Below are 22,406 nucleotides of genomic sequence, written 5' to 3'. Positions count from 1 at the left end.
AAAGCTGCTCCTTCTCCAACTCAAAATGTAAATTTCTTCATTCAAACTAGATTCGTTCAGGTTCCATCATGGGCAATTAGGACTGGGACAAGAGTGTGATTCTGCATTTGCGAACTCCTTTGCCTATCAGTTTTATGGCAGGAGTGACCATGCGTTGAGAACCTACCCCAATTCTTCGAAAAATGAGATTACATTACATTATATACCGTGAGCTTGGCGGTAATGTTGTAGCCATTCCAAGCACTAGGCCCTAAGTTGCAGTAATCACTCCGCCAACTGCTTCCAGCTATCATACTCCTCCCAGGGCTCCAAGACGTGCTGCTTCTGTGGCCCACTCCTCATCCATCCATCCATCCACCCGGACCTTACTGACTTGTGCTGCCCTATCATCCTCCTGTCAGAAAAGAAGAGCAGCAGGAGATGCACCCTCAGATTTGACCCCTGACTGCTCAGCCAATTTGCTGCAAGGAGGTTGAGATCTAGCTTTTCAGAGGTCGGTATAACATGAACAACGACTAGTCCCATACACATTTCCCTTAACACACACACACACCCCTCCAAAAATGCTGCAAGAGAAGGTGACAGACACTTACCCTGGAAATGCCAATGATTTGTTCATCTGGAAGCAAGCTGATACGCACAAAGCAAGACTCAAAGTTGACGTCCTCCTTCTCCAGGAGGTCCTTCCCTTGCAGCAGCGTGACGTGCAGGGTGTTGGAGAACACATCGTACTCCATGTTGACTTCCACCTGGCCCACAGTGAAGTCTTGGCCAAAGTTATTCCCAATGGAGGAGATGGAGCTGAGGGAGTCAGTGGATACAGATCTCTTCAGTAGCCCGAATGGACCCAGATCTAGGTCTTTGCTCATCAACTCTAAGGTACCCAGCTCATTGATGTTCTCAAAGGTGTCATCCATCTTCAGGCGGGGCTTGCGGACAGGGGACGTCCTTTCCGCTGCCTTTCGGAAGTTTGAAGCTCCCCCCCTCTGCAGACATAGAAAAGGATAGAAGAGGCACTCAGGTTGCATTAACCCCTTCACCTCTGAACTACTTCTTACTACATGTGAAACAAAGCATATGGGGCTCTTAAGTGCTATGGGGTCTAAATATGCAATTGCCATGGGATATGAAGGTGATTCCTTAACAAGAAGATCTACAGCATTAGGCTGTGGTACAGTCTCCCAGGACAAGTGCTTAGGTCATTTAAGGGAGACTAGATAACGCACTGGAACATATACGGTATATGATATGAAAGCCCTTCCCATCCCTTATTTCTCCCTTTCTCGTTTTGCTGCAGGGTAATTTTTCATTAGTCAACTAAGTGACACCTTAGTTATCTGTAAATATAAATATTCAAAACAAATCATTTTTGAAAGCTTTCCATTTTGGAACAAAAAAAAAGATGATGAAAAAGGTACAAAAAAATGAAAAATAATTAATTTAAAAAACCAACCAAAAATTTGAAATTTTTTCCACAAATCCATCCCCCTTCTGTTTTTTTGGCCACCTCGAATACATAACATGTACCACTGCCCCCTACTGGGTGAACTATATTTGCTCAAGTGTCTGATTATGTTACCCAATAGCATTTAGTCCATAAATAAGGAAATTTTACACCATCTCTTAAGTGCCTAAGCAGCTTCGGAGCCTAAGTTCCATTTTCAAAGTGATTTAGGCACTTAGAAGCCTAAATCCCATTGACTTTCCATTAGACTTTGGCTCCTAAGTCACTTAGGTACTACTGAAAAAGTTGTCAGTAGTATTAGGACCTATAGCTAACAAAGAGAGAGTCTCATCTGAAATAGTGTGTGCAGTTCTGATCACCCAAGTTCAAGAAAGATGAATTCACACTGGAACAGGTGCAGAGAAAAGCGACCAGGATGATCCGAGAAGACTAAAAAGAGTGGGACTGAGAAGGGATATGAGTGCTCGCTATGAATCCATCCGGGGGGTAAACAGCAGGGAGAGAGACAAGCTATTTAAACTAAAGGCTGATATTGGCACAAGAACAAATGGGTATAAAACTGGCCATGAATAAATGCAGACTGGAAAGTAGAAGGTTTCTAACCATCAAAGGAGTGAGGTTCTGGGGCAGCCTCCCCTTAGGAGTAGTAGGGGCGCACAACCTAAGTGGTTCTGTGATGAAGCTTGGTAAGTTCCTTAACAGGATTAGATGACAGAACTGCCTGCAATCTCAGGGGACTGGATTTGAGGACTGGAAGGGACCTACTGGGTCATATTTTCCTTTAGCTCAGGTCTAGGACAAGTACCTTCCCAACCTTGTCTGTACGAAAGGTGATGCAAAGCAATCATTTTGTGGCTCTGCCACGTAACTGTTCATTGTACCCCACACATGATCCAGCCACCCCACCAATTCTCTTGCAGGTTTCCTGATTCTAATAGATGTAAACAACATTGTGTGATTTGTTTTTTTTTAATCTTTGGCTATTAGCTCTTCAAATTTCTTCATCGCCTTCCTAATTTTCTTCTTGCATTTTTCTGCTGTGGTTTATGCTGCTTTCTAGTGACTTCACTGGGGTTGGAGTTTCTGAAGTCTTCCTCTGTTTGAGACCTTGCTGAGGAAATCAAAGGATTGAGCTGATTATGTTCTCCATATTGATCTGTCTTTATAAAAGCTTGATGGCTGGTGGGAATGTTTAGCGACCTATTTCAGAGTAGCAGCCGTGTTAGTCTGTATCCACAAAAAGAACAGGAGTAGTTGTGGCACCTTAGAGACTAAAATTTATTTGAGCATAAGCTTTTGTGGGCTACAGCTCACTTCATTGGATGCATAGAATGGAACATATAGTAAGAAGATTTTATATATATATATATATATATATATATATATATATATATATATATATATATATATATATATATATATATATATATATACACACACACACACACACACACAGAGAACATGAAAAGGTGGAGTAAGAGGCTAATTAAGAAGAGCTATTATCAGCAGGAGAAAAAAAACTTTTGTAGTGATAATCAAGATGGCCCATTTCAGACAGTTGACAAGAAGGTGTGAGGATACTTAACATGGGAAAATAGATTCAATGTGTAATGACCCAGCCACTCCCAGTCTCTATTCAAACCCAAGTTAATGGTATTTAGTTTGCATATTAATTCAAGCTCAGCAGTTTCTCATTGGAGTCTGTTTTTGAAGCTTTTCTGTTACAAAATTGCCACCTTTGAATCCATGCTTTGTGTGTATATAAAAAGATCTTCTACACTTTGCACAGTATGCATCCGATGAAGTGAGCTGTAGCTCACGAAAGCTTATGCTCAAATAAATTGGTTAGTCTCTAAGGTGCCACAAGTACTTCTTACCTTTAAGTCTGTTACTGAGTGACCAGAGTGGTTGAAGTGTTCTTCTACTGGTTTTTGAATGTTATGATTCCTGATGTCAGATTTGTGTCCATTTATTCTTTTGCATAGAGACTGTCCGGTTTGGCCAACGTACATGGCAGAGGGGCACTGCTGGCACATGATGGCATATATCACATTGGTAGATGTGCAGGTGAACGAGCCCCTGATGGCGTGGCTAATGTGATTAGGTCCTATGATGGTGTCACTTGAATAAATAGGTGGACAGAGTTGGCATCGGGCTTTGTTGCAAGGCTAGGTTCCTGGGTTAGGGTTTTTGTTGTGTGGTTGCTGGAGAGTATTTGCTTCAGGTTGGGGTGCTGTCTGTAAGCGAGGAAGATCTGTGAGAGTACGGGATCATTTTTTAGGATAGGTTGTAGATCTTTGATGATGCGCTGGAGAGGTTTTAGTTGGGGGCTGAAGGTGATGGCTAGTGGCGTTCTGTTATTTTCTTTGTTGGGCCCGTCCTGTAGTAGGTGACTTCTGGGTACTCTTCTGGCTCTGTCAATCTGTTTTTTCACTTCAGCAGGTGGGTATTGTAGTTGTAAGAACACTTGATAGAAATCTTGTAGGCGTCTCTGTCTGAGGGATTGGAGCAAATGCAGTTGCATCTTAGAGCTTGGCTGTAGATAATGGATCGTGTGGTGTGGTCAGGGTGAAAGCTGGAGGCATGTAGGTAGGAATAGCAGTCAGTAGGTTTCCGGTATAGGGCGGTGTTTATGTGACCATCGCTTATTAGCACAGTAGTGTCCAGGAAATGGACCGCTTGTGTGGATTGGTCTACACAAGCGGTGCATTTCCTGGACACTACTGTGCTAATTAATTAATTAACTAGCCTCTTACTCCACCTTTTCATTTCTCTGTATGTCTATATATCTACTTACTATATGTTCCATTCTATGCATCTGATGAAGTGGGCTGTAGCCCACGAAAGCTTATGATCAAATAAATTTGTTAGTCTCTAAGGCGCCACAAGTACTCCTGTTCTTTTAGCAACCTAGTCACACTGAACAGGAAGGGCTTTTACCTTGTGTTTGATGTCCGAATACGTAGTCCCGTACTTTTGTTCCAGGTATCGGTAGTTGTAATTGGGAAATGGAGACGGTGCTGGATAATTCCCAGACTTCCATAGTTTCCACAGGTTTAGTGCAGCGATTCCCAGCAGAACAAGTGCGCCAGTCACATAGATGCCTATTTCCCACCCGTGCGGACTCCTTATAACTAGAAGAGAGGAGAGTTATTGTCAGGAGTGGGGTCCAGGGTTGAGATATTAAACCTCATGTTTCAGAGCTTAAACCAATCTCTCAGTGATGAGGATGAGAACTAATGTGTGGCAGATTATCCCACATCTGCCTGCCGCAGGGTTTCTTACACCTTCCTCTGCAGCATCTGGTGCTGGCCACAGTCAGAGTCAGGATACTGGACCAGAAGGACCTTGGGTCTGATCCAGTCTGGCAATTCCTGGACAATCTATCTAGTGATAGCATTTAACTTCAGAGCAATAGTGCCAGGCTTTTACTGGGAAACGCTGCTAAGTAAACTCATAAAGAGGATTAGGTATCATCATTAAGTGAATCACAAGGGTATCTGAAGTTACATTAACCAAGGGCTCTCAATCCTCATGCTTCACAGGATAGACTGATCACCAGCCAGGGCCAGGAAGGAATGCCCATCCCCGAATTATGGGGAAAAAGGGGGACTGAGTTCAGTCTTCTTCTGAAGCATGTGGCATGGGCCCATGTCAGAAACAGGACACCAGACAAGATGAATCATTCATCTGCTCCTGTAAAATGGCAGCTCCTGTGTAATTGTTTCCCACCGAAGAGCTGTGATAGAAATCGCAATCATCATTTCACTCACTATGAACTAATTTGTGCGTGGTTGCTTTCATATATTTCAGCCCCCACACATATACACAAAGTAAGCCAGATCCTCAGCTAGTATAAAGTGTCAGAGCTCCATCAAAGTCAATGGAACTATGACAATTTACCTCAATAGATGATTTTATACATATATAAAGTGTACAGAACATACTCTCTGGGTGTATGAAATACATTGTCCTTTCTACAAGGCCAGTTCCCAATGAGTTGGTGACGCCAAATGAATTTGGGAGAAATCTTCCTATGCCTATCTGGCTATACAGAGAAAAATCTGCATTCTTCACTGTCAACTTAAGAGAATGCAGGCGCTCCAGCATGGCATATTTCACAATTGTTGCTGCATTGTGCCAGCATCCATCACATAAAATAGTTAAATCTACAGCCATCATCCAGCATGCAACAAGACATGAAATCCTTGTCACGCAAGGCCACCATGAGATCTGTGCCTCCAGCAGTGAAAATAGAAGGCTGGCCTTCTCTCGAATAGCAGACCCTGTTCTTATGACAACATTCTGGCCCATTGGCGTCATTTCTTAAAAACTATACAACTGAGACTTCGTCTTAGACTGTGAATATCATATTTGAGCAGAACAACAGTCTACCTACATCCATGCCCTGTCTCTGACAACGGTCAGTGACGGATGTGTCAGAGGAAGCCATAATACCTATAAAATTGATCTAATTGTGATAGAGTGGGGAGAGAAGGAGAGTTTTTCCTGATCATGGCTGGTGATCTACTTGGGCTGTGAAGCATGAGGTATGCTGTGGTCACTCCTCTTCACACTGACCTGTACTGTCTCATCATTACCTTGTACTTCCCTTTGTCTCTTCATTTGTACTTAGACTGTCAACTCTTTGGGACACCCAGGGACCATCTTTTTGTTCTGCTTGTACAGTGCCAAGCTCAATGAGACCCTGATCTCGGTTTGGGGTGCCTAGATTCTACTGCAGTACAAAAATAGATGGATTGATAGATGGATTAGATGAAGATGGAGTGCCCTTTTGATTTTTATCCTAGGGGGTGTATTATGTATTATTATTTCTTGTGTAGCACTTGGGAACCCTAATCCTGGACCAAGATGCCATTGTGACAGGTACTGTACAAACACAGAACAAAAACAATCCATGCCCCAATTACAATCTAAGTATTGCAAATTCTATTCTGTATATGGCCTCCACACTTAGAGCATCTCAAAGTATCAATGAATTATTCTCAACACCCCTTAATTCTCTGTTGTGAGGACATGACAGGTGTAAACCCTTAATTCTCCAATTCCTGGCTTACTTCACATTGGAGGGAACACATTCCAAACCACTGGTACGCACCTACAGTCTTAACTTCACTTTAAGGTTTTTCTGGGGGGGGGGGGGGGGGGAAATAATCCCATTTTGCAAAGGTTTCCAATTTAGTAGCTCCAGGAATGCCCTGCAAAAGTGAGTTCTACAGGTGTATACACTGTGTTAAGAGTACTTCCACACGGACCTCTCAGAACTGGTCACTGTACCTGTCCCATCTGACACCCAGAAAGGCAGCTGTTCTCTGTTCTCCAGATCGGAGAATTACAGCTCAAATCAATCCCAAACAACATCCCCTAGTGCTTGTTTAGAGGTACTCACCACTGATGCGGTATTCAGCTATATTACTGTCCATGTCCAGCTCTATTACTCTCAGCTAGAGAGACTGCCTGAAACGTACAAACAAAAGTAGTCAGGAGAGGAGAAGCACACAGAGAAGAAAGGTATTTGATCTCTCACGCAAGAGCATTTCCAATCAGTCACTGGATTTAAATTCTGCCCTGTGACAGATGACCACAGTGGAAAACCAGGGCTTCTGCCACAGGGCGTGCATAGGGAAGGGCCTTGGTGAGCATCAGAGAGATGTGCTTGGAAGGGTTACCGAGAAAAGGTTGGCCATTTCTCCCTCTCCTCAGCCACATAGACTCTCCCTGGCCTGCTGCCCTGCATGTGAGGTGCTGGTTCAGAGACTGGGTGGAGGACAGGAGAAGGAGGGAGACACTGGAATCCTGCCTAAGAGGAAAGGCAGAGGGTCAGCCCATGACAGACCTGGTGGTGGAGGTATCTGCCCCAGACTGCTGTCAGTTTTACAGCTCAGCTAGCTGGCACTTTCTTCAAATGTCCAGCACGCCAGGGGCTTTACCAAAACCAGGGCTGATCCCTGCACACAGGGACTGGCCCTGCCAACAAGGACACTACCTGATTTCAGGGGCATGGCACTCTATATGTGACCAACATAGGGATGGGCTCAAACCAAGCCCTGGAGTCAGACATCCCCTTCTCCCTGCAACTTTCTGGGTGGTAGGAATCCAAACCCAGACCTCAGTCTGAACACTGGACTAAACCCAGACTCTGTATATGAAACCTACATGTTCTAGAGCTCCAGCCCCAGACCTCAATTTCTCTTTAATGCAGAAAGGGGGAGAGAGAGCACTAGCATTAGCAGAGAGAGGGTCTGGGCACTGTGGCTCTTTACTCAGAGCCTGCTCAATTGCAGTGGTGGCTGCTGCTGGACTCCAAGGCCTGGGTTTGACTTTCGGTCACGCAGCCCAGAGAGGGACTGGAGAGAGCTGCTTTTCACTTGACATTATAAGTGATGCACAATAGATTCGTGGGAATATGCCTGTGACCATTTATAGGCCTCACCCACTTCCACGCCCCTCCCCATCCCTGCCAAAAAAAAAAGGGTTTTTCGAATTTTTTTTTTCCAAACCATAACAAAATGTAATTTTGGTCAACATGTTTTTCTTTTCAATTAAAATAGTTGTGGCTTCTGTTTTGGTGGGGAGAAAAAAAATCCCACTTCGACTCCTCTCCTTCCCTTTCCACAACAATAATTTCCCCTTTTTCACCACTGAGGGGGAAAAAAATATGGGGAGGAGAGGAAAAGAAAGGAATAAATGGAGAAGATGGGTCCCCCCCCACCAAAATATTATTAAACAATTTAAATTAAATTTAAAAAATGGTTTCTTTCAATATTTTCCTATGAAATATACTCACCTTTTTTCAATCACCTCTGATTATTTATATAGGGCTAGTACCATCCAGCGCCCCTCTCAACTCATATATTACCCCTATTACTTCTCCATTCACATGCACACAACTCCAGACGGCCCCACACATCTTGGGAATAACAGGCCGCCTTAGTCAGACCACGAGGCTACATTCCCCTCCTCCTGCTGACCCTGACTGGGGTCTGCACACAGTGCTATATAGTGCTATTTGCCACAGCCCATTGTAAGGGCCAAGGGGTAGACACCACCCCAGGGGCATCTGGCCATAGAGAGAGACTCTTCCTCCTGAGGCTCCCCTGTTTCACTAGGGAGTGTCATTTGGGTCACTCCTTTATGGGGTGCAGCATAACCCCTCCCCCCATGCCCAGCCAACTCCATTGGCTAATGCATAGTGGGGGCACAGTCCCTGCCCAATCTCTCCCCACCCACGTGGCACGCAGTCCCTACATTGCTCCAAGCACCTGGAGCTAGTGTTGCGAGGATAAATACCTTAAAGGTACGACATTTCTCGGGTACTACCATAATAGGAGCCATCTAAATACCCAAGACAGCTAGGATTGGACTGGAAACTACATGAGCACAGGGCATCCAACCCTTAGCATGGGTTTTAGCCTGGTGGGAAATTCCATGAGAATAGCGTCCCAGGGGGCATTCCAGACCTTCCCCTCCTGCAGCGCTGCACGACGTGCAGGTGGTCTCCTGGGGAAAGTCTTGATCAAAACCTGCCTCGTGTCTTGGTCAAAGTCCAGCAATAGAGTTCATTGATTGCTCAGTTCAACCTTGCTAAACTACTGCGCTATAAACTGCCAACCGGATTCTGATTTATCAGTCATTGCTGAGGTCTCCTTTCTGTGTGGAAGAAGAATTACAGCTCCCTTCCAGATGATGCATGTTTTGGCAGAATTTGGCCCATTTCTCTAGGATTTGGCCTCCAAATGTCTTTGAGAGGGCAATGGCTCTGCTGCCTTTCACAGGGGATCTCCACACTCCATCATCTTCCCCGCTTTCCCCACCTCTCTGGCTGATGGAAAGGTGACGGGTACATTCACTCTGCTGGCGCTAGGTGTGCTTGTCACGGTTCTCTTCCTGTTGGGAGGCCTAAAATTTAGATCACTCTTCCACAGACAGTCAGGAAGGAGGGACTTGTGCTTAAGTCACTGGTCTGGGACCCAAGAGCCCAGCCCTCCTGCAGACTCCCTGGGTGACCTCAGACAAGTGACAATCTCTGGGTCTCAGTTCCTCAACTGTAATGTGGGGATAATAATACTTCCTTTGCCTGTGTCTGTTCAGACTGTAAGCTCTTCGGAGCAGGGGCTGTCTCTGCCTAACTACATGTACAGCACCTAACACGGTGAGGCTTTGCTCTGTGGGGCCTCTAAGCACCACCGTAATTCTACTAACAGCCAGCCATTGGGCTGTTTTCACCATGTGAAGAAAGAGCAATTGTTTGGACTTGTTGAACCCAGCTGGTGAAGTGAGCCCTACCCCCTAGTCCTTTTAAATCTCTCTTTGAACGGACTCCTCCACGTCAGAGCCCACAGGAGGCTTATTTTCCCCAGACTTTTCACCCCACCCCCACCCCTTTTCCACTCTGTTTTTAAGCATACATGCCTGTTGCACTGTTCAGCTTCCTCTCTCACTGCATCTCATATTTCACCATTGTTTGGCTCCTTGCTAAGTCTAGGTGGTTCTGTTTTGGAGAATAGACAGCTTGCCAATTCAATAGAGGATCAGTGTTTTTCCTAAATCACTCCAATGTATCGATTCTGCCATACCCAGTCAATCTATTCTTGCAGCAGGGGCTGTTTATTACCTCTGTGGCCTGGAGGAATTTTCCAACATGGTGCCTGGCTAATTTGCTGGGCGCACTCTAAATTCATTGCCTCTGCTACATTTAGGTAGAATCTTTGCAATGCCATATGTTTTTAAGGTGCTTTATCCAACACAGCTATGCAAAAAGACCCTTGCCAATACACTCACAGAACAAGGCCTATTGCAGATCATTAGAAGATGCCAATAGACAAAACCCCAAAGTTTTTAGTTTATACGCAGGGAGAACATTCCCTTAAAACCTCTGCATAAGAATGCCGACTCCATGACCCTCCTCAGGGCAGACTGTGGGCTCCTGAGATAGCTAACAGGGGTGGATTTGGCCTGGTATGTTCCCTCTGCCATTGCACAATGCCATTCTACTTGGCAGAGTAAAGTCCCTCTTGCACTGGGGTTGCTAATTAATTGTTAATTTTACATGGGTGCTTGGTTGCTCAGGTAGATTCTTTCCATTGCCAGTGTTCAGCTACAGTGCTCGGGAAAGGCTTGCGGCTTCCAGCACTGGTGTTCTGTTGTGTTATTCGTCTCACTGCATCAGAAAAGATTAAACTAGACAATGAGGAAAATTCACAGAATGATTAGCCTGTCAGACACTATCCACAGCCCAGGATGCTTTGCGTAGTCATCCTTCTACAGCTGGGCCGGGGGGCTTTCACAGAGTCACATACGCACATTAAACTCTTCCAAGCACAGAGATGTCAGTGCTAGGAAGCACTGCTAGAATATCAAGTGGATGGAATTAAATCTCCAGTTGCACCAGGGTTAAAGTAAAAACTTGTCTGGCATCCCCAGAGGACCGTGTCTACAGGTGGGCTGTAAATTCAAAGCTACTCTGAAGAATAAGCAGCCTCTCAAAGGGAAAACATACATGAAGAGCTGGAAAAAAACTGCTGTCACTTGAACACTTGACAAATCTCCCTGCCACCAGTGCCAAGTCATAACGCTATGCACCTTGGATCCATGGGATAAGCAGGAGTCAAACTCAGCACGACTCACAGTACAATGCGCCCGTGCAGTAACTAAGACTGACACAGACTCCTTCTGGGGCCCTGGGCAAACTACTCTGCCTCCGTTTTTTCATCTGTAAAATGGGGATTTAGCTAAGTATTGTAATCCCCATTTTATGAACGGTAAATCTGCAGCAGGGAGAGGGGTAACTGATTGGCCCCAAGTCAGAGAGAGTCAGTGTCAAAGGGGGAGCAGAATTCAGGAGTTTGTGGCTTCCAGTGCTGTGCTCAGACCAAGAGAGATCATGTCCGTCTCAAAATCAATGCTTTGGGTCTGGACTGTCCTCACGTTATGGTAACAGCAGTCACGCTGGAGTGAGTACAACCATTGCGGCTGCTGCCTGGAAGCCTCTCCCTAGGCTGCCTGCTGGATATACCTGTGTAACGCCAACAGACCCTGGTTGCCGGCGAGCAGGATTGAACCGGGGACCTCTGGAGCTTAATGCATGAGCCTCTACTGCATAAGCTAAAAGCCACCTGGCTGTTAGCTAAGACCACAGAGCAAACTCATTCATCTCTATCTCTTCTAAGTGGTCTCGGTGCCTCTAGATGGGACAGTACACCACACCCAGGTATGTGGGTTACACCTGCACATCCAATCGGAAAGACAGAAATTCAACAAAACCCCATGGAATGAGTCTCTGACAAAGAACACATGCCAGCAGGATAAACACCTGGCTCCTCTTTCCAATTAAGATTTCAGCTTGGCAATCAGCTTCCAACTCAGCAAGTGGCTCCTACAACGGCAAGCTGTCAAGGTGACAGATTCCCTTTGGTAAAAGTCAAGATGAGGCAGAGTCTTTTCCACCCCTACCCTAAAATCTTGGCTGGTTGTTAAAGGGTTTACATTGCAACAGAATCGTAAGTGCTAAACAGCAGTGGGAGTGAGGCAAGTCTGGCGGGCATACACCTGAAGGCGAAAGACTGGTAGCAGTGTTCCAACACCCCACCCCGGAGCTCGTCCTGTAGAACTTGGCCCTATGCTGTCCTGGGCAAAGCAGGCTGATCTGTGCGCAGCGGACAGATGTGGGCTAGATACTTAGGTGAGACTGTGCTAAACTCATTTCACTTGTGACCCGATTTGAAACTCAGTCTCCTGAAAACGGAGCATAGAATAAAGCTAGGATGCTGGCATACTGTTCTGCTTAGTACAGCCCTTAGCTACAATTCAGAGGGAACGTTTTAATGCCATACGTCGCAGGGGTGGAACATTTTCCATTACACTTTTTTTTTTTAAGCCTTTTTTCCTAAACTAGATTTTTGTGTTCCCTCAAAATTTTTCCATGTTTTTAAAGGAAAAATCAGAGTTCTCAGTGAAAATTTCCATCCAAAAACTTGGAAATTCCTGCAACATTTTTTGAAAAACCCCCAACGTCTTTCCTCTCTTTTGAACTTTTTCACTGAAATTCTCACCCAACCAGCTGTAAGCCTAAGGCTAGAAGTTTAGCAGGTTTCAAATACATCTCCAGATTCACTTTGGAGTTTCATGTAGGAACTGGATTATTTTTGTGTGGTCCTGGCTGCATAAATGTTGGACTTCAATGCATGGGCAAAAGATGCTAAGGGGGAGGGGGGAGAATTTCTGGGGAACTTGAGCATTTTGTATTAATTACACCCCTTTCCCTTGAGCACTTCACTGAGTCACTTTGTGGCTTTCCAGCTGTCCCCTTCAAATCCCATCCTTTGAGCCCAGAGATTATGGAGGAGAGGAGCCTACAGGGCCAGCTACTTTTCCATGCCCTGCAGTGAATACAGGATTGTTCTTACTGAACAGACAGCCTGGAGATTTAAGGGCCAAACCCTCCAGCTAGCATAAATAGCTCCATCAACTTCAGCTACATTGATTCACTGTGGCGACAGATCCAACCCCCCAGATTTGAATAACTCCGACTCTCCCTTGGGCATTTCAATGAAATGCCCGTTCTGGGGCGCTCAGAGCTGAGTGTGAATTCCTGCTTTCCTTTGGAGCTGGGTGCTGTGGTGCGAGACCTCCCTCGTGGCTTTACTGGTGCGGAAGGAGTTATTGTTAAATCTTTCCATCCCCCTCAACCAGCCCCATTATTTCAACCTGACAGTATGTGTCACCAGCAGTTTCAATAAAGCGCTGGCAGAGCCAGTGGAGGCTGGTGACAATCTAATGAAGACAAGGCGGTTGGAGCCAGATCCTTGTTAGTTTTCTTTATGAGCAGCTGCAGACCGGGGAGCAGCGACAGGCATGGGGAGCGGAGCCAGGGAAATCATATTCTACTTGCAACAGAAATAAATAGCTTGTGCTTTGCAGGAGGAAGAAAACAGCCCCCTGGGAGACATCCTGGCACTAAGGGGCAGTTAAATGTCCCCTCGGGAATGTAGAACATAGACCCCACCAACACGCTTTGACCAGACCAGCTTCCTGAGAACCGTTTTACCCTCAGCGCTGTCCCGCCCATTAGAAGGGGTTTAAACTCTAATACATTGTGCAGGGATATTGTCTTCTTATTATTTGTATTGTGGTAGCACCAAGAAGCCAGTCACAGACCAGGACCCCACTGTGCTAGGCACTGTACAAACACAGGACAGAAAGACAGCCCCTGCCCCACAAGCAAAGATTCTGTGTAATGGGCTCTCACTGAACATTCAATCCACCCCTATCCCACAGATCAATCCCACCAACCCACCACCTTGCCCACAGGCCCCCAAAACAGTCCTCTGCATCTACCTCCCAATTACTAAACCTTTCTCCAGTTGCCATCCCCCAGACAACCAAGTACTGTGCTCCAGTGGCCTGAGCATGTGGATAAGAACCTGGCCCTCCTGCACTGCAATCCCCGCTTTGCCATAGGTTCTCTCTGCAGTTTTAGGTGAGTCACTTTATTGCTCGTCCTCAGTTTCCCCACCTGTAAAATGGGAATAATGGCACAGGCGTGTTGTGAGGATAAATACATTAAACACTGTGACATGCTTAGATACTATGGTGATGGGCAGCCAATAAATACCACAGACTGAGACACAGAATGCAGGAAATTGCCAGATTGGACTAAAATAACGGTCGCCCTAGTCCATTATCCAGCCTCCAGCAGTGGTCACAGTCACCAGGTGTGCAGAAACCCCCTCCCTGTGCCTGACTATGGGGGAGATATTGGCCTGAGCCCCAGCGACCGGTTAATTTGTGCCTTTATGGGAATATTTACACACAAAGCTCTCTCCTTTTCTGCCGCTGCCTGATTCATTCAGTCATGCATTCATCTAGTGTTTGTGACCTCGGGAGGGCTTTGGTGGCAGAGAATTGTGGGAAGGAAATCCATGGCACAGAGTGAATCACAGCAGAACAGGAAAGCCTCTAGAGAAGAGGGAACTTCTACTGACACCGAGGGAGCTGAGTACACAAACAGTGAGGTGAAAGCCAGTGGCAGGGTATTGGAAACCAGGGCCGTGTGTGCTATTTGTTCAAGTCTGCCAGAAGGATTCTTTAAATACAAGGGGCCATTCTGCCCTCGCTTGTAGGGATGTAAATGTAGGGTAACTCCACCGATTTCCCCAGCAGGTACTGACTCCCAGCAAGCGCATTCGCTAAAGCCACAAATGTGAATGTATACCTCCCTGACTGACAGCCAGGCAGGTGGAGAACGAGTCCCTGACTAATCCCACTTCATTAGTGCTCAGGGCAGAAAGAAGCTGGCAGCCATAAGTGAGCTGATTCCTACCTGTGTTTACACTTTTAAGAAGTAACTGAATCTTGTCCATGAGTATATTGAGATTTCCTGCTACTCCATATACCCAGTGCAAGGTGTAAATAAATAATAGGCTCTATGAGATTCTCACCCAAAAAGGAATCTACAATCAATGCCTATTGACTGTTCAATATGGACAGGCCTGTTTTTGACTTGCAGAAACCATGGTTATTATTCAAGTGTGGTACAAACTCCTAATAAAGGCTCTGGGAAGGTCTGGAAAGAGAGGGTTAGATTCTCAGCTGTTGTAAATCAAGTTAATGGAGCTATGATGATTTTTGGTCCACCCTAAGAGCTGTGGGTGTATTTGAACTGTGTGTGTATATACAGCAATTGACCAAGGAAAGAAATCCGCAGAGTTCCTCAGAGCACAGCAGGACAGGTCAGCACTCACTGCTAGCTTACTGGGAAATGTATTTGTTTGTTACATGGCAGTGGTGTATTTGTCCCCGGAATGATCATTATGCCAGGACATACCCACAATGATTTCCAAGATAATGGAGAGGGAAAGAGGCAGGAGTTTCAGCATGTGGATGAGTGGCTAGGCAATGGACAATTCAATGGTAGTAAATGTGCTGGCCTGTTAGTTCTCAATTGATTGGAGCTTCCTATTGATTTCAAATGTAGTGGGGACGGCCCCTGGACGAAAACAGCACGAGAGAGAAAGTGATTAGATGAGGCCAGGCTGAGGTGCAAAGTAACAGCAGAACTGAAGGAAATTTAGAGTTGGAGAAGAAACTATGAAAGAACAGCCCACTTCAGAATCCTTCCCCTCTGAGCACTTGCTGCTGGGAAGGCCCATTGTCAGAGGCCTCACAGGGCGACTCTGCTTTGGCACCAGTGACAGCTTTCGCTCCCCCAGCGGAGAATGTCCGACCTGACCCAGTCTGCTTGATCAGAACCTTCTGAACGAAACCAGGCAAAACTCAGTGGCTTATTGGTTTGGAACCTGAAACATCCAAAGCCACACCCAGGGTGGGAACCCATGCAAATCTAACCTAATCAATCCAGCTTCCACAACCCCTTGTGAGCCAAAACTCCCAAGTTCCAGCCAGCTCTGGTACTTCTGCAACCCTCTAACGGCTGCAGCCAATGAAGACTGTAAAAGCCTTAATATTTCTGTTCCTAACTGGGATTCTCCTTTAGCTGAGGTGGTGGGGGCCTGGGCTTTTGGAGCCGGAGGGTCTAGATTCTAGCCCAGCTGATGACAATGACCTCTGAGAGGACGGCATTGTTACAAAGCCTTGGAATGGAACAGGAGGGAGTGTCATGGGCCAGAAGCGAGGTGCAGCAACAGGGCAGGGTGTGAGACCATGGGCTGGACTAGCAAGGGGACTGTAAGTCAGGACAGAAATGCATTGGCAGAGCTGGGTGGTGCACCCCATGCCCAGCACTACTTACCCATTCCTTTCATATGCCCTAAATTCGCTCCCAAATTTTCAAAGAAACAAGACTACTTGCAGGAGACTTTGCCCAGAACAGCACATACCTGAAATCTCTGCCTTTCAGAGCAACAGAATAGTGCCCACACTGTGCCCCAGATATGGATTTCAACTGAGCAAACCACCGCCATTCTGGGTGTATCACACCAAGTCATGCTATCAGAGCGAGTCACGGAGATCCACCCGCGAGGGCAGCACTGTTCCAGTACTCTCTACAGGAATAGCCAAACACCTACTGGATAAGGACACTGAGTGGTAAGAACTCTCAGCGAGAGGTCTCTTTTTAGTGTTGCTCTGGAAAGTGTTGTACAGTCTTATGTTACTGCCTCAGTAGCACAGGACAGCCAGAAAGGCAGCTGAGATACCAATTTTCTTTAGAGTGATTGTTAGTATTGAAATTATATCCCCATTGTGCTGTACAAACACAGAGTGAGAGAGAGGCCCTGTGCCAAAGAGCTCACAGTAATATAACAGTGATGTTACTAAATCTCCGGAAATACCTGGCATCCTCACTGCCTGGCATGCAAGAGGCAATAACTCACCTATGGAGTCCAGAGGACCGGTGGCGCTGAGCCAGGGGTTGACTGATTCAGGGGCATTCAGGTCCTACCTGAAACTTCAGCCACAAGAGGTATGGCACCTTTCCTGAGGAGCATCCCGCTTTCAGAAACGCTGGTTCAGTCCCACGTGCCAGCAAGCTCTCAGGCTCCAGGCAGAGACTGTAGGGCTGAGATGCCACAGCCAAGGCTGGCTGCTCCTGGGGGCTCTGCCCCAGCTGGAAGCACTGGAGGGAATCTCATGAGACAGCCTCTTCTCAGGAGATTTCCAGCCCGGATTTGAGGACTCACGGGGCTTGAATATACAGCTGCTAAAAGCAGAGGGGAGCTCCCACCTCATTCTGCTCCCTGGACTGGCTGAGCAGTGCTCCCACACAGAACCCCCCTGCTCTTCCTGTGAGAGGCAGGGGGTACCCGGAAGCAACCAGACTCTCACCTGTACATCCCTTCACCCCAGTAAAGAGGGTTCTTCCTGCCTGAAGGAGAGGGGACCACTTGTCTATCCACTCTCCTTAAAGGGTCCTGCAATGGGTTGCAGATACAGATCAGCAATAACTTAATCTTATCCCTTCCCTCCTCCTTCCATCCGTCTCCCCCCATCAACGCCGCATGCTCCCCCCATTACCTGCCCCCACCCTCCGATTCTGGGAAGGCCATTCAACTCCCAGACACTACCCCAACCTTGCGTTCATAGTCCCAACAGCTGCCCAGCTCACCCCCCCCCATTCAGTGCCACTGACTGGGATCCACACTCCAGATCTTCACATGATGTTCTATATACAGGTGCTTTCCCTGTAGCACAGTCCTGCTTTCACCAGCTCTCCCCTCTCGATTTCATCCCATACCTCAATTGCTGTTAAAAGACAAGAGAGCAAATGAAAGCAGCAGAATTGGCTAAAGGAGCACCTCCCCATAATGGGGTATCTGCAAGCTAGCAAGTATTTCATGGCTGTACCCTATATTTGTGTACCACCGTCCTGAAAATACTTCCCACATGATTCCTTGAGGAGGTCTTCCTGCAGCCTGGCCCATCACTATCCTCATTTCACTTATGGGGAAACTGAGGCATACACCAGTCAAGTGACTTGCCCAAGTCACCCAGCGGATCAGTGTCAGAGCCAGGTATCCTAACATCCTAGTCTCCTGCCATAATCACTAGGCAACCACCCCCTTATATAACAGGAATTCCCTCTGGGCAGCTGCCAAAGTCACTGCTTCCCATCCTCCTCTTTGATACGAGTTCAGCCCTTTAAGTTTCTCCTTCCCAGCTCAGCTCCCTTCCCTGCAATGCAGTCACAGCCCCATTTCCACACAGCGAATTCTGTCTGAAACTCAGCACTATGGTTTCACTGCAGGATCAACTAGGAAAGAGAAGCCAGGCTCGGGGGGAGGGGGTGGGAGCCCACGTTAGATTTTCTGATGGGTTTATGGTAGCATAACACAGGCCTTGAGTCTCACACAAGGCACCAGCTGCGGAGAGTTTGCTGAGTGGGGAAGCTTTGCTACACAAAGTGCTCGCAGTGTGGATTGGGTGGGGGCCACTGAAGCCAGGGAAGTGATGTAGCCAGGATGGTGGGGGACACACCAATTCAACTGCCTCTGTGGTCTGGGTTCTCACAGTGCAAAGCCCCAGCTGCTGATTGAAGGTGGCCCGCCCCCCAGCAGAAACCACCTGCACACACGTGGGGTGAAACTTCCCCAGTGCCTGGGGCAGCTAGCACCTCCAGGCGCTGAAACTAGTGAATGTGGCGGACGTGCATTCGGAAGGGGAAGAGGAGGAGGCAGAGTAGATGAATGGCAAGTGCCCGGGTCTGGAAGGGCTTTGTGAAGGGGGAGTGACCTGGAGGAGGATTCATGTCACAGCTGTCCCTCCTTGACACTGAGCATCAAACTGATGGCCGGAAGCAGTGCTCAATTTATAATGAAAGAGGTGCCAGGGCTCAAGCAATTTTTTTTTTTTACTTTCATAAGTGACGTGGCAACCCCAGAGGTGCCGGGGCTGAGCCCTGGCAAGCCCTGGCACAAATTAAGCACTGGCTGGAAGTGCACAGGCAAGCACCCCCTGAGGATAGTCCAGCTGTTAACCAGCTCACTAGCCCTACTGTGAGCAACGAGTAGGGGTACTTCCCACTGCCAAAATGGCGTTTCCTTGCCCAAATTCCCTAAGGCAAACACCTGCCACTAGAACTGACCCCCATGTTTTCCTTAGTGGTTCACACCAAAATCTGCATTCCAACATGCACGCAAACAAGATGGCGGTTTCAAGTGTTCCCTCTTGCACAGTGCCCAGGGTTCCATGCATGCAAAGCAGGCCTTGCCCTCTGGGTGTGTTTGCATCCCACCAAGGAAGTTAAATGCAGCAATGTCTGGGAGGGCAATGTGGAGGAGTTAACAGGAGAAGCTGTGGAAGAATTTATCTGGGAAGATTTAGGATTTTCCCTCCTTTAAAAATGGAACCCTGAGACACAAGAGCCAAATCAGGTTCAAGAGGAGGCCGGAGGGATTCTCACAGGTGCACAAGGGCTGAAATTCTTACAAAGGTGCAGCCAGCCCTTCTCCGTGAATTGCTGAGCTTGCAGCCATTCCCAAGAGATTCCAAGCCATCACGGTGCAGGCTGGCCTCTTTCATTAGAAAGTCTCTGAAAAATGGACCTGCATTTTTCCCAGCTTCTGCAGGTTGATGGGGCAGTAAAAGGCAGAGAATGTGACCTCCGCGTGTCTGTGTGTAAGACCCAGCCTAGTTCTAGCAGCATGTGTTAGTTACGGACCTAAACCCCCCTTAATCTAGAACACACTGAAACACAGCACATTCAGAGGGTCAAATCTCAGCTCTGATCCAGCCCCTTCATGAGGCTTTGGCAGCTTACAAGGGGCATAAAGTTGGTTTACCTGACCTCCTGGAGATTGCCCCAGCACCAGGGAAATCTTGGCAGTGTAGATCCGATTTATCTCCACCTCCTTCGTGGCTGCCCCAGCTGGTGAACCAGCCCCTTGAGGGTCATTGTAGCCAGAGGCAATTTCCTGCAGCCTCAAGGCTACTCTAAACTGTGACAGACTGAACCTGCCCCAGAGGAGGGGGATAAATGTGGTGTGAAGCCACCTTTGTCCCCAACTCCAGGCAACTGAGGAACAACCCCTAAGATATTCAAATGTTTCTGAATAGGGAAGAAAGTCATCTCTCCTAGCAAAAAGAAAAGGAGGACTTGTGGCACCTTAGAGACTCACCAATTTATTTGAGCATAAGCTTTCGTGAGCTACAGCTCACTTCATCGGATGGTGCCACAAGTCCTCCTTTTCTTTTTGCGAATACAGACTAACACGGCTGTTACTCTGAAATCTCTCCTAGCAGCATCTCTACAGCACTCACCACCAGGGGCCCTGGATTCCCCCACACAGATGTGGTCATTCACCGGCCATTCAGCATTTCACACGTCCCAGCTCGGGCCCCGGGGCTTCCCACAGCAAGCTGGAGCACTCCGGCTCTCCCCCGGGGAAGAAGCAGCTCAGTGCCAAGTATCTAAGCCCCTGATCGCGTTCAACCAGGGAGCGCCACACTGGAGCGAGCACTGCTCCTCCTCCTCGCCAGAGACCCAGCACCCCGCTACCTCGGGGGTGCACCGACACGCAGCACCCGCAGCCCCGTCCCCCAGCACACACACCCCCCCCGATCCGCGCTGGGGTGGGCAGCTGGGAGGGGAGCCCCCGCGTGGCAGCCCGGCCTAAATGCCGCCCTTGGGCCCCGGGCCGGAGCTTGAAACTTCGCAGGAGCCTGAGCCGCCGCGAGAAGCGGGGGCTCTGGCTAGTCACGCCCGGCCCTGGGTCTGCAGGGAAAGCCAGTGGCTGCTGGGCAAGGGACTGCACCTGCCTCGGCGCGGTGCAGGCAGCGCGCGGGGCGCCGGAGCGGCCGGGCGCTGCACCAGCCCTTCGCTGCACGCCCCGTCCCCGGGAGCTGCTCTCCCGCCGCAGCTCCTTGCACCGTCCCCGGCTGCTCGCCCCTGGACGCTCGGGGGCTCCACGCCGCCCCGCTCGCCTCCCTGCATGAGGCGTCCCGGGGAGCCCGCCCCAGCCGAGCCCCACGCACCGAGCCAGCCAGAGCCGGGCACCCGCTGGGCCGGCAAACCCGGCGGGAGGTCCCCTGGCCGCGGGGAGAAGCCCGCCTGCAGCGCTGCTCCGAGGCCGCCCGCTTACCTCGCCCGGGACTGCGGTGCAGCGCGGACCGCCTGCGAACTCCGCGGCTGGGCTCGGGCGCCTCACGGAGCCGCCCCCCGCGGCCTGGGCAGCCGCCAGCCCCGCGGCATCCCCCGCCGCCGCCCCCTGCCAGAGGCGCGGGCTGCGAGCGTCCGGGAGCTCGGCTCCGGGCTGAGCAGGCGCCGCGCCCCCTGCTCCGTCCACACACGCGCGCCGCGCCGCCGAGCCTCGCCCGCCGCCGCCGCTCCGTGTGTGGCGCTGCCAGCCCCGCGCTCCTCCCGGCGCTGCCGCCCGCCCGCCCCCGGCCTGCAGGGGCCCGCCCCCGCGTGCCCGCCGGGCTCCAGCACCGCCCCCGCCGGGGCTCTCCGGGGAGGGGAGGCGGCGCGAGCCTCACGCGCCTTCCCTGCAGTCACCCCCTCCGCTGCGAGCCCGGCCTGGGGCACCCTGGCCGCATCCACGCGTGTGCCCCAGACTCCATGCGGGGCTGGGCATTGGAGCCCCTGCGCTGCCTCTTTTGCCAAGCCGGGTGGGGCTGGAGCTGAGGTGGGCATGGCTCCCTCACCCCTATAAATCCACCTGTGGACCCAGAGCTGCACGGGCAGCCCTGGAAGATGAAGGCCTCTTAAGTCACAGAACAGGTGTGACCCAAGGCAGGCTTCCCTCCCAGGCTGCGCACCCCAGCACAGCTCCCCTTACCCTGGAGGGGTCAGGTCTGGGGCTGACAAGATCCTTCAGCCTCCAGGGCTTGGCTTACTCAAGGCTTGGCCTTTTTCAGCTGAGATGCTCAGCCACCAAATGGTGCTGCTGGGTCTTTGCAAGCTGGAGACACTGACTGGGAACCGGGCGGAGCCCTCCAGCACCAGGGTGCAGCTCGGTGGTGCAGGCTGGCGAGCAGAAAGTCTTTCGGTCACTAGTGATCTGATTCGAGTTAGCCCCACTGGCCTAGCCAGGGGAAGCTCCATTGTCCGGGCTCAGTCACTTTCCAGCCTCTCTCAAATGGCTGGACATTGTTACTCAGGCAAAGCCCTCCAGCCCTTACCACCATCTGTGGAATATAAAGTCAAAATAAAAATCCTAAGAACAGCCAAGCTGGGTCAGATCAATCCTCCATCTAGCCCAATATCCTGAGGCCAGTGCCAGATGCTTCCGAGGGAATGAACAGAACAGAATCCATTACCTGTTGTCCATGGTCACCTTTGTCAGTCAGAGATTTAGGGACACCCAGAGCAAGGTGTTGCATCCCTGACCAACTTGGCTAATAGTCACTGCAGACCTATCCTCTATGAACGTATCTAATTCTTTGTTGAATCCAGTTATACTTTTGGCCTTCACAACATCCCCTGGCAATGAGTTCCACAGGTTGACTGTGCATTGTGTGAAGAAGT

At 49.1% G+C, this 22,406-nt stretch overlaps 1 protein-coding gene across 3 annotated transcripts in view; it reads right to left on the bottom strand.

Annotated features, from left to right (window-relative positions):
• Positions 1 to 21,268, bottom strand: part of SYT12 (synaptotagmin 12) — a 56,773-nt gene extending 35,505 nt beyond the window's left edge. Inside the window, exons 1-4 of one of the 3 annotated variants that reach the window (XM_073347029.2) lie at positions 21,022 to 21,268; positions 6,876 to 6,943; positions 4,406 to 4,599; positions 594 to 986 (exon numbers count right to left, since the gene is read on the bottom strand). In XM_073347029.2, coding sequence (XP_073203130.1) covers positions 594 to 986; positions 4,406 to 4,599; positions 6,876 to 6,909 — 621 coding nt within the window. In that variant the 5' untranslated portion in view covers positions 6,910 to 6,943; positions 21,022 to 21,268. Of the gene's footprint in view, positions 1 to 593; positions 987 to 4,405; positions 4,600 to 6,875; positions 6,944 to 20,200; positions 20,222 to 20,914; positions 20,937 to 21,021 lie in introns of those variants that run through there. The other 2 variants (XM_073347031.2, XM_073347030.2) reach the window with 2 other exon arrangements.
• Positions 21,269 to 22,406: the final 1,138 nt, after the last annotated feature.

This window comes from Lepidochelys kempii, chromosome 6 (genome assembly GCF_965140285.1).
Source record: "Lepidochelys kempii isolate rLepKem1 chromosome 6, rLepKem1.hap1, whole genome shotgun sequence".
In the NCBI taxonomy this organism is placed as follows: Eukaryota; Metazoa; Chordata; order Testudines; family Cheloniidae; genus Lepidochelys; species Lepidochelys kempii.
The sequence above is the reverse complement of the archived record's forward strand: the minus strand, read 5'-3'. Positions and strand labels throughout refer to the sequence as shown.